Source organism: Pimephales promelas, chromosome 7, assembly GCF_988280905.1.
Source record: "Pimephales promelas chromosome 7, fPimPro1.hap1.1, whole genome shotgun sequence".
NCBI lineage: Eukaryota > Metazoa > Chordata > Actinopteri > Cypriniformes > Leuciscidae > Pimephales > Pimephales promelas.
The window spans coordinates 2,129,386-2,146,309 of record NC_142775.1 but is presented as its reverse complement, the minus strand read 5'-3'; the positions used below and the strand labels follow the sequence as shown (position 1 = coordinate 2,146,309).

General features: G+C 39.7%; 1 protein-coding gene across 2 annotated transcripts; it reads right to left on the bottom strand.

The window, feature by feature from the left end:
* Positions 1–3,977: 3,977 nt before the first annotated feature.
* Positions 3,978–10,331, bottom strand: LOC120475101 (E3 ubiquitin/ISG15 ligase TRIM25). 2 transcript variants are annotated; one of them, XM_089132901.1, is made up of 6 exons: positions 9,699–10,331; positions 8,985–9,080; positions 8,664–8,897; positions 8,044–8,197; positions 7,844–7,891; positions 3,978–4,937 (listed from the first exon to the last, which is right to left on the bottom strand). In XM_089132901.1, the coding sequence occupies exons 1-6, from the start codon at positions 10,269–10,271 to the stop codon at positions 4,366–4,368; spliced, it is 1,677 nt and encodes a 558-aa protein (XP_088989027.1). In that variant the 5' UTR covers positions 10,272–10,331; the 3' UTR covers positions 3,978–4,365. The 2 variants fall into 2 exon arrangements, with proteins under 2 accessions (XP_088989027.1, XP_088989028.1); XM_089132902.1 differs by lacking the exon at positions 8,044–8,197 and having other exon boundaries at positions 4,896–4,937; positions 9,699–10,330.
* Positions 10,332–16,924: the final 6,593 nt, after the last annotated feature.

The following is a 16,924-nucleotide window of genomic DNA, read 5'->3' as shown; positions in this document are numbered from 1 at the left end:
TGATTTCCAGAATCTTTGGACATAGCTGTCTTTACATTTTACATTCATGATGAACGCAGCCACAACAGCCTGTTTGCTTTTCGCTGCCCTGTTCCACTGATTCCTTCACTACTTTTAGTCTGGTAGCGCTCAGTGTTCCCTCTCTGGGAAAATCATGATACTTTATCAATTTGTCAATATCTTGCATACACTTCTGCCCATAATGTTTTCTCATTTGGCAAAACACCGGTGTATCATATCTGGCAAGCTTGCTCTGAGATTTCCTCATACTGGCTGTTTCTATTTCCCCCGTGGATTTTCCCTTCGACGCGTCTAATAATCTGTCGGACGTCTCCAACAGATCCGATCTCTTAACCCAAGATCGGTCAAGGTGCACTACCAGCGCTTTATCTGGAAATCTTTTGACCCGCTGCACGATCTCAGTTACCCCACAGATTAGAGTCCACCTGAAATCTCTTGACCTGCTTTCAGCTCTCAAGTGATCTTGGACCGTAATCTGGGCGAAATCTCTTGATCTGACAAATGTCAATTAATTTCAGATTTACGAAAACTCAGTGTCCATATGAAATTTCTTGACCTGCCAACAGATCTCAATTAATCTTGGACTACTCTTTTATTCGCAACCACCGAAATAGACCCCAGCCAGTACAGTTCCTCTCAATTATATACCCAATATAAAATGAATTTAGCTGTGTCTTACCAGGATGTCTTTTCTCTGTGCCTCGGGTTCTTTTTGATTACAGTGGAGCCTCTCCTGGGCCTGATAGCGGTCGGCCCCTCTCTCTCAAGCTTACGAGGTAGAGCTGGAACTGCTCAGTCCAGGTGGCCAAACACCGTACGCTCTCAGGTCCAGAAGGCACTTCCAAGGAATCCCATTCTTCTGACACCAATTGTTAAGGCAAAAATTCAATAAACAGACATCACTTCGTAAGAGACACTCTGAGAGTCAAATTAATAAAAGAAAAGAGAAGTTTATTCTTGCAAGAATAGGCCCAGTCGCTAACACAGATTGGTACACTGTGAAGAGAGTGACGCCCAGAACACAGGCCGGGGTGAAGACTAAATAGCCCTCCCCAAGGTTATTCACGGCAAGCCGAGCCTTCTCTGTAAATTTCCACAAAGCCATAGGATTCATGATGTCAGGTTAGATTTACTAACCCCCACAACCCCTCCCAGTCTAAGATGACCCCTGACCCGGCCGGTCCTCTGGTGCCTAGTTCCACTCTTGATAAGGGAGAACAATTAATACATGTGAGATTAAAATTCCCCACAACAGTGCCCAAAGGAAATGAATGTCTCAGGGCAGTATATATAAAGTTGAGGCTGAGGCCGGGGGAATGGAGACTCACCCCAGAGGTGGTGAAGCTCCTATGGGAGAAATTCGGTCAAGAACAAGTACACCTATTTGCATCTTCAGAGACAACTCACTGTCCCATGTGTCACGAAACCACACACGGAAAACAGAAGGTCCAATTGCAGTATATTTAATAATAAGGGTAATCAAACATCATAGTCATCCAGACAGGGGTCAAAAAAATCCAAAATCATCAATCAAAACAAGAACAAAAGCAGGAACAAGCAGGAACACAGACCTCAGAAATGGCGACATATTACAAGGACTCCGTAATGAATAATGACACAGACAGGGAATATATACACACATATCTAACAATGTGATGGGAAACAGCTGAGTGCAATGAACTGATGAGTGACAGACAAAATGCTGGGAAATGAAGTCAAATGTGAAAGACACCGTGAGAACGAGGACCTCTAGTGACAACCCAGGGAAACACAACCAGACACTGTGATATAACCCCCCCTCTACAGAGCGGCTACTGGACGCCCCACGACAACAACTATCGCGAGGCAGAGACTGAAAACAGTGTGAGCGTCACTCGTGCTTCAGTGTGTGTGTGTGTGTGTGAGGTAACATTAAATGAAACCGTGCGTCTGCGCCGCTCATTCAAACAGAGAGAAGCAGAACATGCAGGGTTCATATTTATTCGTTTTGCAGTTTAATATACACAGACACACATCAGCAGCGCCGCCGGTCGCCTTGTCTCAGCGCTTTCATGAAGAGGACGCAACTTTAAAATTACGTGCATGCATGCGCAACCAGAACCGGGTTTGACCAGGTACCACCTAACACTACTCTGGCCATAATCCTGGACCAGTTGTCCAAAAATCTCCTTCCCTCTCACTTTATTTCTGCATTCTCTAGCTGAGTTTGGGCTGTCTGTGACTGTGGTGCTTTCAGCTTCTTCACTTTGACCTTTACTAACTGATGTTGGCCTAGTGTCATGCATTTGTTGGTTTGAGGAACCTGGCTCTGTAGACAACAAATACCGAAGAGCACCTTCACACCATCAGATCCCACAATGAATGAAAGGCTGTGTTGGAAAAAGCACAAAGCTTTGCAGTCACACTGGGCATTTCCCCTGAGTATACAGACACAGCATCCAAGACCCGACCTGCAAGACTACAGAAAGTGTGTTCACTTCTGAGTGCGCATCTCATTAGCCCCTTTTCCACCAAAGCATTTTGAGAGCCGGTTCGGAGCCGGTGCCTGTGCGCGAACATGTTCTTTGTGTTTCGACTGACAAAGAACCGGTTCGCGGCCAGGAGAACTGGTTCCAGAGCGGCACCAACTCTTTGCTGGACTAGAACCGTTCTTTCACCACGTCATGCTTACGTTGGGGTCTGCGGCGGGTTTAGATGTGCTCTAAACATCTTTTCTGACCTCATCTTTTTAAAATAATAAAATAATAAAACATCTTTTTATTATTAAAGGATCGCAAAGCCAAGAGGAACATTTGCAGAAACACGATGGAGTCCGCCTTTGTAATTGTTATGCTTTCAAGTTAACGCAAGCATTTCTACTTTTGTCATTTTTTTATTGAAGACAAGTTCAGGGCTTCCGTAAAGAAGAAAACAGTCACAATATAGAACAAATAAGGAATACAGGGGTACATAACTTATCAGAAAAGATTATTAAAAAAATTACATATTTCAATTGTTTTTAAAGCTTTCTTGGTACACGAGTTAGAGATAATCCCAAAGTAAGTTGTATTTGCAAGCGTTTCTAGCTAAGACGTATGGTGACGTACACAGTGACGTTGCGACGTCGTTCCCTGGGCGCTCTAGTCAGTGGAAAAACAAACAGGTTCTGAAGCGGTTCACCAGTTGAACCAACTCCGAACCAACTTTGAACCAGCACCAGTTCCCAACCAGTTTTTTTTGGGTGGAAAAGGGGTAATTGAGTCAAGCACTGGATTGAGTTGCCGAATTCTCTCACCGGTTCAGCGACAACGATGCCATTTTACACTCGCTAGAGGGCTTTGACGAAAGCTCACCAAATTTCTTCATGGATTCGGTGAAAATTGCGGATTTCTACGCACATGTTGATGAAGTCATCCTTGAGTCCCACATCAGCTCTGCAAGGATTTTTTTTTTTAACTGTGATGAAAAACCAACCAATGACAACACTATTCTGTCAGATTTCATTCAGTTGCAGTCTCTACCTGTGGCTTACAGTGAGTTAATAAAACTATTCTAGTCCGCACTGATCCTGCCGATCACAACAGCTTCCAGCGAACGCTTTCTTTCTGTCCTTAAACAAGTAAAAACTTATCTGAGAACCACAATGTGTGATGAGAGACTGAGCACTTAATGCTCGTATCGGTGGAGAAAGAGTTGGTGAAATGTTGTGATCCGGATGAGCTCGTCACGACTTCGCACCGCCACGACCTCGCCGCTACACACTCATGCAATAAAACTCCACTGCAACAAAAATATATACGAATATAATATGAATATAACCGAACATAATTCATACATAAAAGAGTGTGTCCCCGACTTTATGCAGTTATTATTGCAGTTATTAGAGAGAAAGAGAGAGAGAGAGAGAGAGAGAGAGAGAGAGAGAGAGAGAGAGAGATGTCTTTTGACATGTTGCAATAATGAAGACAGAAAAAACATTTTTGTCAAATTTTATTTATTTATTAATTCAATTTGTGTTAGTTAATTCATTATTTTGTTCTATTATTGACAGTAGACTAGCCTAATAAATGAAACACAAAGCCCTTTTAAGAAGTAGGCCTATCAATAATTATTCATTTGTTATATTATCTGCAATAATTATGAAAACCTGTGCAGCTGGACGATCAATTCATTTATATATTCAGTTTAATATACTATTGATTAAAGATAGGACAATATACTGTTAAAATTACTCAACCATAATCTGAACATGTTATTAATGTAATAAAGAGAAAGTAAGAGACTCTATAACATCTCAGTGTTTATGATTTATCATGCAGCTCAAAGCATTATGGGTAGAATCTCTCTACAGTGTATTCTGATTCATCAACACAGTTTCACTGATGATCCACACCTATAAACCCTAAACCCAGGATAGAGCGGCTGAGTGAATGTGGTCTGGACTGTGTGTATGAGGATCAGTGTGTCAGAGACGCTGTAGAAGGACAGAGTTCCTGCACTGTGATCCACACACACTCCTACTCTGTGATACACACACACTCTTTTTCTCCTGTTATCTACACACACTCCTGTTCTGCTGCTGATGGGCTTTACAGGGAGTTCAGTCTTTATGTTATTGTGTCCGAATGAGTAACTGGAGGAAAAGCAGATCAAACTCCAGGACTGATCATTACGTCCAAACAGACACTCATTACCCGATCCCTTCCTGCTGATGCTCTTATATGACACTGATATACACACTTCATCACTCCACTCAATCTCCCAGTAACAGCGTCCACACACACTCTCTCTACACAACACCTGCTGACACACATCAAATCTGTCTGGATGATCAGGATATGACTGCTCCATGAAAGTGCCAGTAATCACTCTGTTCCTCTCAGACAGACGGAGGTCTTTATTCACTGTGTTCAGATCCAGATTGAGCTGATGGGAATCTGATGGAGATAAAACACATCAGAATCAGGAATTATGAATCTGTCTGATCTTTAAATGTAAAACTGTAAAAATGACTTTTGCTGCTTGTTAAATGAACTGGTAACACTTTACAATAACGGCATGTTATGAATCATTAGTTAAGCATTAGTAAATAGTTAATTCATCATTTAGTACACTCTAAAAAATGCTGGGTTGTTTTAACCCAATTTTGGGTAAAATATGGACAAACCCAGCCATTGGGTTACATTTTTAAATTATATTTTTAACCCAATTGGCTGGGTTCGTCCATATTTTACCCAAAATTGGGTTAAAACAACCCAGCATTTTTTAGAGTGTAAACATTAATAGACATTAATAAGCAGTTTATAAATACAGCTATAAATGCTTTATTCTTGATTTATAAAAATAAATGTAATGATAGAATATAACGTGTTTAATAATTTTATTTTCATACTTTATTAATGATCAGTTTATCATTTCTAAATTATGCATTACATTATTAAAAAACAGTTAATAAGGAGTTGTTAGTGGTACATAAGATCATTTAGAAAGGTAAATGATTAATAAACTATTATTTAGTCATATAGTAATAGTTAGTGTGTTAATAAATCCTCTATTAAGGATTCCTTCTGTAATTCATGATTAATTCAGGAAGTTACAAAAGATTTAGGAGTTGTCAGTTAACTATTTTTGTGAGCTCATCTAAATATTAAAATACTCTTATATCTAAATACAATTTATGGCTCATAAAGCTTTTATAAATCAGGATTTCCTCTTTGAATAAAGGGTGTTATAGCAGAAGAGGTGCTTGTGTTCAGGCTGTGAGAGTCTGTCAGGGTTGGTCACTTCAGTCTGTGTATTCTTGGTTTGGTGACAGAGCTCTGACGCTCCTGCTGTCGATGGGGGAGATGTGGCTTAATGGTTAGACTGGGTTCGAGTCTCAGTCCCGGCAGGAGATGTAGATGCGGGAGTGAATGATCAGTGCTCTCTTAACTCTTATTACCCACAACTGAGGTGATCTTCACAGTGTTGGGGAAACTTACTTTGAAAAGTAAAGCATTACAATATTTTGTTACTCCCTTATAAAGTAACTAACTGCGTTACTTACTTATTTAGAAAAGTAGAAAGTAGAAAAGTATGTTACTTCTGTGTTACTTTTTTCCACCTCAGCTTGGCTTGTTTTTTTATAACAATGAAAGTTATATTTTTAGGCAAATGTAAAGACCCTTTCACAGCCTTTTTTAATGCGTTTTGGCCGTTCACTTACACGACAATGGAGTTTTGGGGTCTGAAAACTCAAACTTTGACAATGTTTTCGTCTCACTTCAGATCAAAAACACTTTTCTATTTTTAGTTCATTGTTGCTGTGTAAACCCAGACAGCAAACTGAATCAACGTGGAAACGACGTCTCTCATGACATTGAAACAACGTTGATTTTGCTCATCGAATTAACGTTGAACCAACGTCAGACGCGGCATTCTTCAAAGCTAAATGAAAATCGAAAATTGGTTTGCTTTCATAACGTTGAAACAACGCGTTGATTTCAAGTTGATTTTCCGTTAGTTTTGAAAGAATGACGCGTCTGACGTTGGTTCAACGTTAATTCGATGAGCAAAACAATGTCAGATCAACACTGTTTCGATGTCATGTTTCCACGTTGATTCAATGTCAGTTTGCTATCTGGGAACGTACCCTGAGACCCGTCTCTTCTTACGTGCTCATCCCGTATGTTACATATACCCCAGTTTCACAGACAAGGCTTAAGCTAGTCCCAGACTAAAATCCATGTTTGAGCCGTTTTAACTGAAGCAACTTGCACTGAAATATCTTAAAATATGACAGTGCCATTGTTTTATCTCAAGATGAACACCAGTAGTGTTTTTTTTCTAAGGCTTGTTTATAAAAGGTATTTAAATGCTCTAATTGAACAAAGGCCCGATATCCTGGCTTAATATAAACCCTGTCTGTGAAACAATAATGACTCACGATTATAATAAATATTAAATAATAATACACATTTTTCTATAGCATGTGAGCAAGCTTTTGCTAGTTATTGTATAAGACAGGAACTTTAATCTATTAGGTTGGTTCATCAAAACTAGTCTTGTTCTTGTTATACAGACCTAAACTAATTATGTGGAAAAGTTGCCCTTAATTTAATTAAGTTAAACAAACTAGTTTTTGAGTGTACAGAATAATTTCAAAAGATGACATCTCAAAAATACTTTGAATATCTGGCTCCAACTATTTAAAAATATATATTTTCCTTGGCAGGGAAAATTAACAATTCAACCAAATTGACTGATTTACGGTGACTCAAGTTCAAAAATACTTTGAATTATTCAGGTTGAATCAATGTTATAATTATTCAGTGTAGCTGAACTCTTCTCAGTGTCTCAGTTTAGCAGATATCGTGTGCAAATCATCATTTCCATGATCAACTATAAAACTCTTCTGTCATGTTTTCTTCCACTTCTCCAGGAAGAACATGAACACACTCAGCAACATGACATCATTACTTTTGCGTAAACCTACATGCCACTTTCAAGTTAACTGGCGTGTTATCTCTATGCATTTTGAGCTATCCGTGTATCCGCGTGTATGTTTGTATGTCTACGACATTAAATGTCCGAGTGATTCCGCATGTCTGTACACGCCGTTAAATGTCCAATCGAAACGAAGCAAAATGTAGATCTACATCTGGTAGGATTAGGGACGGGGTTGGGGTAGATCATATATTTATATATACAGTAATGTAACGTTAAGTCATTGCGTTCATAAACACGCTGAAAAGCGATTATGCGTGTTGATAGCACGCCAAAAATGGAAATACGAATTGGCGTGTCATTTCATGAGATCAGTCTGCACTCAGAGAGTTTTCTGCTGGTTTTCTTAGTGACTTACATTGTAGGAAGTCGTTCCTGGTCCTGGGAACAATGTTGGAGAGAGTGACTGTGGAAATAACAGACATGAAGAGTGTGATTATCATGTCTAGAGAAAATGATCCCTGCATCCGTTCCTAAGACATTTCTAATATGATCTTCTCTGGCATGATCTGAGATGATGGAGGATCATTTCTGAGAGCAGGATCTCCAGGACTTTACCTCTGTCAGAGATCTTCTTCTCTTTGCAGAAATCCTCCAGTCTGTCTCTCAGCTGACGGACAGATTCTCTCACGCCATCAAAAGAGGAGAAAGAACTGAAGGGATTGTCATTGACGTCTGTAGATTCAGGAGGAGCTGAGAGAGACTGGAAACTCTACAGAAAACACAAATCAAAGCTCATCACCTCCACACTTCATCAATAACCGGCTCTACTGTCAGATGTGTGCGGCTCTTGATGATCTGCAGTAACTCTCCTCAATCCAGCAGCTTCATTCTTCTCATATTCATTATGTCACATTAGAGATGAAGATTCAACATGTTAAAGGCAAACAATTATGAAAATACTGTCAATTCTATTAATTTTGAAGATTATCTGATGCAACTTTGATGAATATTACTCAAACTATCATCAAGTTCACTGATTTCCCCATTATATGTGATATCAGAAAAAAGTTGAGATGTGAGTGAAGATGATCAGATGAGAGTCTGACTGATGATTATATCATAACCGAACACACAGATCAACACTTCAGTCAGAGGCTCATTCTGCTCTCATCAAATGTTTCTCTGAGTCTCTTGCTCTTGTCCACTATGATCCTGTTCTTCTGGATCTGTGTTACCTGCAGGAACCGTATGTGATCCTGTGTGTGTGAAAGCTGCTCCAGCTCAGCCTCTCTCCTCCTCAGATCATTGATCTCCTGCTCCAGTCGCTCCAGTCGTTCTTCAGCTCGACTCACTGCAGTCTTTTCCTGATCTCTGATCCGCTGTGTCGCCTCAGAGCGGCTTCTCTCAATGGAGCGGATGAGCTCAGTGAAGATCCTCTCGCTGTCCTCCACTGCTGTGTGTGCAGAGCGCTGTTAGGACACACATCACAATCACACAGTGAGCTTCAGTGAGTCCTGACTGAGACTTCTCAAACTTCTCTTCTTCTCCAGACTCACCTTATGAGACTCTACAGCCTCTCTCAGCTGCTGAAGATCTTTCTCTCTCTGCTGGATCCTCTGCTGGAACGACCTCTGCGTCTCCTTCAGCTGCTTCTGCAGCACAAACCAATAACAGAGATGCACTTTACACTCTCACTATATCATCATGAGAAGAGTTGAATCCAGTGACAGGAGAATTAATAACCAATGGCTGGAAGTTCAAACTCCTGAAGGGATGATGGATCAGTTTTACCACCATTGAACATGAATTTACATGAAGCAGAAGTTCTGTTTCACACTGCAAGCATAAGCATCATAAAAGTCAAACTGACACACAGATGGAAAGCTTCACAATGACAGAGTTTCTGCTGAATAACAGACTTGCGGATCTATATAGTTCAACTGGACTGAGTCAGATTTACTGAACAGAAACTCTTTGAGTCTGTCGCTGCATTTAACTTGTGTTATTCCGGACAGAGATATATTTTGCATTATTTTATGTTGCTTCTTTAAAGCTTGTTTTACAAAAGTTTGTGTTGATCAATGTTTGAGGTGTATTTTCACCATATTTTCTGTTAAGTTAAATGTGAAGCACAAATCCGCTCAGCGGTGAAAGTCCACTTACAGCTGCTCTTCACTTCTGTGACGTCTGCAGTGTGAATGATGTTTCCTGATCATATGGTGCCAATATAAACAGTGTCAACATTATTTCATCAGTGTCTAGTTTCATACCTGTTTCTCTGTCCTCTGCGCTGCAGCTGATACAGTGTCGTGGTTTTTATGTTCGTCCACCAAACACAGCACACATATACACTTCTGGTCAGTGCGGCAGAAAACCTTGAGGAGTTTATCATGTGTTTGGCAGATCATCTCCTGCAGTCGTCCAGTGGCGTCAGTCACTTTATGAGGCTTACGGGAGAAATAATCCTCATGACGCTCAAAATGAGTCTGACAGTAAGACTCCAGACACACCAGACAGGACTTGACGGCTTTGTGTTTTCTTCCAGTACAGACGTCACACTGCACATCTCCAGCTCCAGCGTAACAGTCAGCAGGAAGTGTAGTCTTCTTCAGTTTCTCCACCAGTTCAGCCAGCATGGTGTTTTTAGCTAAAGCAGGTCTTGAACTGAAGGTCTGTCTGCACTGAGGGCAGCTGTAGACTCTCTTCTCGTCCTCCTGATCCCAGCAGTCTGTAATACAGATCTTACAGTAACTGTGTCCACAGTGGATAGTCACTGGATCCTTCAGGAGATCCAGACACACTGGACACAGGAGCTCATCCTGAGAAAATCTGGCTTCTGCCATTTTACTGCATGAGACACACAAACACACAACAGCTCGACTGGACTTTAGTCTCTCTTTCTCGAACTCTTCCTGCTTCCTGGTTCTGTGTTTGAGTGACGTGTGCAAAACTTCAAACTATCAAGTCAATAAAGCATCATAAAGCCTCATTCCTGCTGAGTTCAGATTCTACAACAGTAAATGCAGAAATCTTCACTGTAAACCCAAATGCTCAAAATAATTCATTGGTTTGAGAAGGGCAAACTTATATTAAACAAATTATTATCTTTTATATTTATGTAGAACTTTCTTTTTCTTCTGAGTTTATAAAACTGACACATTGTAAGTAATCTGAATTGTTTGACTGTTTTATGAGTTTGTTTCTTTGAATTTAGACAAACTTATATTTAACTGAAACTGGGCTGGGATTTCTTTCACAACATGCTTTGTATTTGCTTATCGAAATGCTCAAAATATTCTAAGTTGTTTTCACAAAGTTTCTTGACTACTTTGGTCACACTTGTCCTGGGAAATTATCCCTGACCCAAATTATCAAAATTTTATAAAACAATATCTTATTTCAATGTCAATCAACCTTACTGATTTCCAGAATCTTTGGACATAGCGGTCTTTACATTTTTACATTCATGATGAACGCAGCCACAACAGCCTGTTTGCTTTTCGCTGCCCTGTTCCACTGATTCCTTCACTACTTTAGTCTGGTAGCGCTCAGTGTTCCCTCTCTGGGAAAATCATGATACTTTATCAATTTGTCAATATCTTGCATACACTTCTGCCCATAATGTTTTCTCATTTGGCAAAACACCGGTGTATCATATCTGGCAAGCTTGCTCTGAGATTTCCTCATACTGGCTGTTTCTATTTCCCCCGTGGATTTTCCCTTCGACGCGTCTAATAATCTGTCGGACGTCTCCAACAGATCCGATCTCTTAACCCAAGATCGGTCAAGGTGCACTACCAGCGCTTTATCTGGAAATCTTTTGACCCGCTGCACGATCTCAGTTACCCCACAGATTAAAGTCCACCTGAAATCTCTTGACCTGCTTTCAGCTCTCAAGTGATCTTGGACCGTAATCTGGGCGAAATCTCTTGATCTGACAAATGTCAATTAATTTCAGATTTACGAAAACTCAGTGTCCATATGAAATTTCTTGACCTGCCAACAGATCTCAATAAATCTTGGACTACTCTTTTATTCGCAACCACCGAAATAGACCCCAGCCAGTACAGTTCCTCTCAATTATATACCTAATATAAAATGAATTTAGCTGTGTCTTACCAGGATGTCTTTTCTCTGTGCCTCGGGTTCTTTTTGATTACAGTGGAGCCTCTCCTGGGCCTGATAGCGGTCGGCCCCTCTCTCTCAAGCTTACGAGGTAGAGCTGGAACTGCTCAGTCCAGGTGGCCAAACACCGTACGCTCTCAGGTCCAGAAGGCACTTCCAAGGAATCCCATTCTTCTGACACCAATTGTTAAGGCAAAAATTCAATAAACAGACATCACTTCGTAAGAGACACTCTGAGAGTCAAATTAATAAAAGAAAAGAGAAGTTTATTCTTGCAAGAATAGGCCCAGTCGCTAACACAGATTGGTACACTGTGAAGAGAGTGACGCCCAGAACACAGGCCGGGGTGAAGACTAAATCGCCCTCCCCAAGGTTATTTACTGCAAGCCGAGCCTTCTCTGTAAATTTCCACAAAGTTATAGGATTCATGATGCCAGGTTAGATTTACTAACCCCCTCAACCCCTCCCAGTCTAAGATGACCCCTTACCCGGCCGGTCCTCTGGTGCCTAGTTCCACTCTTGATAAGGGAGAACAATTAATACATGTGAGATTAAAATTCCCCACAACAGTGCCCAAAGGAAATGAATGTCTCAGGGCAGTATATATAAAGTTGAGGCTGAGGCCGGGGGAATGGAGACTCCACCCCGAGGTGGTGAAGCTCCTATGGGAGAAATTCGGTCAAGAACAAGTACACCTATTTGCATCTTCAGAGACAACTCACTGTCCCATGTGTCACGAAACCACACACGGAAAACAGAAGGTCCAATTGCAGTATATTTAATAATAAGGGCAATCAAACATCATAGTCATCCAGACAGGGGTCAAATATCCAAAATCATCAATCAAAACAAGAACAAAAACAGGAACAAGCAGGAACACAGACCTCAGAATTGGCGACATATTACAAGGACTCCGTAATGAATAATGACACAAACAGGGAATATATACACACATATCTAACAATGTGATGGGAAACAGCTGAGTGCAATGAACTGATGAGTGACAGACAAAATGCTGGGAAATGAAGTCAAATGTGAAAGACACCGTGAGAACGAGGACCTCTAGTGACAACCCAGGGAAACACAACCAGACACTGTGATATAACCCCCCCTCTACAGAGCGGCTACTGGACGCTCCACGACAACAACTATCGCGAGGCAGAGACTGAAAACAGTGTGAGCGTCACTCGTGCTTCAGTGTGTGTGTGTGTGTGTGTGAGGTAACATTAAATGAAACCGTGCGTCTGCGCCGCTCATTCAAACAGAGAGAAGCAGAACATTCAGGGTTCATATTTATTCGTTTTGCAGTTTAATATACACAGACACACATCAGCAGCGCCGCCGGTCGCCTTGTCTCAGCGCTTTCATGAAGAGGACGCAACTTTAAAATTACGTGCATGCATGCGCAACCAGAACCGGGTTTGACCAGGTACCACCTAACACTACTCTGGCCATAATCCTGGACCAGTTGTCCAAAAATCTCCTTCCCTCTCACTTTATTTCTGCATTCTCTAGCTGAGTTTGGGCTGTCTGTGACTGTGTCCTAACTGGTGCTTTCAGCTTCTTCACTTTGACCTTTACTAACTGATGTTGGCCTAGTGTCATGCATTTGTTGGTTTGAGGAACCTGGCTCTGTAGACAACAAATACCGAAGAGCACCTTCACACCATCAGATCCCACAATGAATGGAAGGCTGTGTTGGAAAAAGCACAAAGCTTTGCAGTCACACTGGGCATTTCCCCTGAGTATACAGACACAGCATCCAAGACCCGACCTGCAAGACTACAGAAAGTGTGTTCACTTCTGAGTGCGCATCTCATTAGCCCCTTTTCCACCAAAGCATTTTGAGAGCCGGTTCGGAGCCGGTGCCTGTGCGCGTGAACCAGTTCTTTGTGTTTCGACTGACAAAGAACCGGTTCGCGGCCAGGAGAACTGGTTCCAGAGCGGCACCAACTCTTTGCTGGACTAGAACCGTTCTTTCACCACGTCATGCTTACGTTGGGGTCTGCGGCGGGTTTAGATGTACTCTAAACATCTTTTCTGACCTCATCTTTTTAAAATAATAAAATAATAAAACATCTTTTTATTATTAAAGGATCGCAAAGCCAAGAGAAACATTTGCAGAAACACGATGGAGTCCGCCTTTGTAATTGTTATGCTTTCAAGTTAACGCAAGCGTTTCTACTTTTGTAATTTTTTTTAATTGAAGACAAGTTCAGGGCTTCCGTAAAGAAGAAAACAGTCACAATATAGAACAAATAAGGAATACAGGGGTACATAACTTATCAGAAAAGATTATTTAAAAAATTACATATTTCAATTGTTTTTAAAGCTTTCTTGGTACACGAGTTAGAGATAATCCCAAAGTAAGTTGTATTTGCAAGTGTAAAAGCCCTGAAAAGGGGAATAGTTTTAAGATAGTTGGATGAAAAATGCACGGACACAATCTTTCCTCAGGTCAAGTGTATAATGACTCAATATCAACAAATGCAACGTCAGTACAGTTACATACACAAAATAATATTACATTTTTATATATATATATATATATTCAATTCTAACCATTATCTCTTATCAGTAATAATGTCTGAAGCATTTAACACTTTCACTACCGGTTAAATACGGCAATACAAATGCAATACAAAACACCATTATACTAATAACATACACGACCCTTTACTTTACATACTACTCAGTATCTTTTATAATCGTGTTCACCACAAGCTACGATCAGTATCACGGCATAACTGACATTACTATGTGCCGCGCGTTCGCCCACGAGGTCGCGATTAGCATCACCAAGGCTAGTTTACTCGTCGTCATGTAATCAACTGTGCTTAAAACACTCTATTCGACACATGCACACATTCACATAACACACTGGTCAACAACATCACAAATTATATATTGATTCGTACCTGAAAAGGGGAATAGTTTTAAGATAGTTGGATGAAAAATGCACGGACACAATCTTTCCTCAGGTCAAGTGTATAATGACTGAAGAGAGGAAGCGAGCTGCACCGTCATCTCATTCAACCGTCCCCCTCTACTGGCGTCTCCTGTAACTACAATGGTTTTTTCCACTACTGCTTCTGCTGTTAACATGACATGTTGCACATGAAAGATAAAGAATAAATATAGCTGCGAGCAGCGATGAAGGGCCCAAGCCGGTGGCACCGCAACCCCGGTTCCTTAGTTACCTAAAAGCACCAGGGTGGCCATGCCACTGGCTTTGGCCCTTCATCGCGGATCACAGCTATATATATATATATATATATATATATATATATACTGTATATATATATATATATATACTGTATATATATATATATATATATATACTGTATATATACATATATATATAAAGCCGGTGGCACCGCCACCCTGGTGCCTTTAGGTTTATTGTGCACGACATGCAAAATGTAACCCTGCTTTGACTGATGCAAGCTCTACAGCACAGTTTATAGTAAGAAAGAATATAGTAAGAAAGAAAAGTAAGCTGTTACTCAGATGGTTTGGGAAACAAACATTCATCATGTCGCATTGGTTTTAGTTACTTGTCCTCGAACAGAGCCCTAATCTGTTTATATTTCAGTTACACATTCTACATTGATTAAAAAAGAAAAATCAAATGTGTTTTTAATTCATACAGAAATAAAATATTTATAATTCAGCTGAGAATAAAGTTAGTTCAAATTTTAAGAAAAACAAATATATGATCTGAAATATAGCACATTCATTTTTAAATTCATTCAGGTTCAATTACCAAAAATACAATCTTAATTTAATTTAAAACAAATAATAAATCTAAAATATATGGGTTATATGCATATTTTGTAAAAAAAAGAAAAAAAAAAGAAAGAAAGATATGAAGAGTTCAGATGCAAAAGCCTCTAAGTGCCATTTGAAATTTTCTTCTAGAATGATCATTTTTATCAAGCTTGTATATTTAAGTTCAGTGATTTCACTTAAATGGCAATGATGATTACCTATTAATTGTTATTTAAGTGAAATTACTGAACTTAAATATACAAGTTTGATAAAAAATCATCATTAAAGAAGAACATTTCAAATGGCATTTAGAGGCTTTTGCATCTGAACTCTTCATAAAAACACAAGGCCTTAAACTTTAACAAGGATGCAACTCTTATCACTACAACAAACATAGTCACACACACAAGTCAAGTCACTTACATTTTAGATGCAATATTGACTTTTTAGATGCAATATTGACTTTTTTTCTGTTTCAGCAGAGAAAATAGTTAAACAAAGATCACAGCGACCCATCGCGCATCTCAAAGCAATGTGTTTTCTCATTACTGAATGATTCAGCATTTTGAATCCATGACTCGTTCATTAAGACGGTCATCTGGCGACACCTTATGGTGATTTAGGGTTATGTTTAAAAGTATCGTTCTTTACAGCGATTTTTAATTGACTCCTGTTAAACCAATCTCGTAACATTATTGTGTAACCGATTTAATTTGATCAGCCTTACCTAGGGTAACAGCCCTATAGTGTCTTATTATTCTAAATTATTGAATTTATTGATCAAATTTACTAATGAAAAATGAAGCATACATTTATTAAGACTAGGCTGCCCTGCAGATATTAGGCTACAATATGGAGATTTAAATATATCATTTATCAAATAATCTGTTTATTTTTAGGTTACACATTACATTGTTTAAAAAATAAAAATCAAATGTGACCCGCTCTGGCGAAATGAGTCGGAAGTTGCAACCTTCCATTTTAAGATATGGGCCGATTATGTGGAAAAACCATGAAATAACAAAAAAAAAATTATATATTTTTTTTTGCTAATTTCAAAGAACAGACATTCAAAAATAATCTCACAGGGTTTCGTAGTCGAGATAATTGAGTAAAGGTATTTAAATAACGATTAAAGTTGTCAAAGCTTTAAATTCGCTGAAATAAACATTGCTCTTCTCAACTCCCCTAGTCACCTCTGAGCATTTCCCGGGTATCCCCTGAAACGTTGAACTCACTGGAGGCTTCTAACCTAAACTGCGTGAGTATATTTATCTGCAAGAAGAATATAGCCTATGTAAGGCTGTAACGATCGCGACACTCAGATCCACGAACCTGTGTCGCGGTGTGAGAAGACAGAATCACGACACCGACACGTCCCTTCAACTCCCGAAGTTATCCTTCACGTCCAGACCCAATGCTAGCTACATCTTTAAATTACTATTAGTATTATTTGAAGTTAACATTAGCCTATAAAATACGTAGACTTACACCACAAAACTTAAATTATTACTATTTTTTTTAAATTGGGCAATTTCAGCATCCAATTCCCAGATAATTAAATATTTTAATAAATTGGCCTATGTGAACCACACTGCAC

Bases quoted from the DNA above. Each gene is read 5' to 3' on its own strand.
- LOC120475101 (XM_089132901.1), bottom strand. From the start codon at position 10,271: ATGGCAGAAGCCAGATTTTCTCAGGATGAGCTCCTGTGTCCAGTGTGT. The intron at 9,081-9,698 runs GTATGAAACTAG...TTTGTGCTGCAG, and splicing joins CGCAGAGGACAGAGAAACAG to AAGCAGCTGAAGGAGACGCA. The intron at 8,198-8,663 runs GTAACACAGATC...TGTTTTCTGTAG, and splicing joins ATCACATACGGTTCCTGCAG to AGTTTCCAGTCTCTCTCAGC.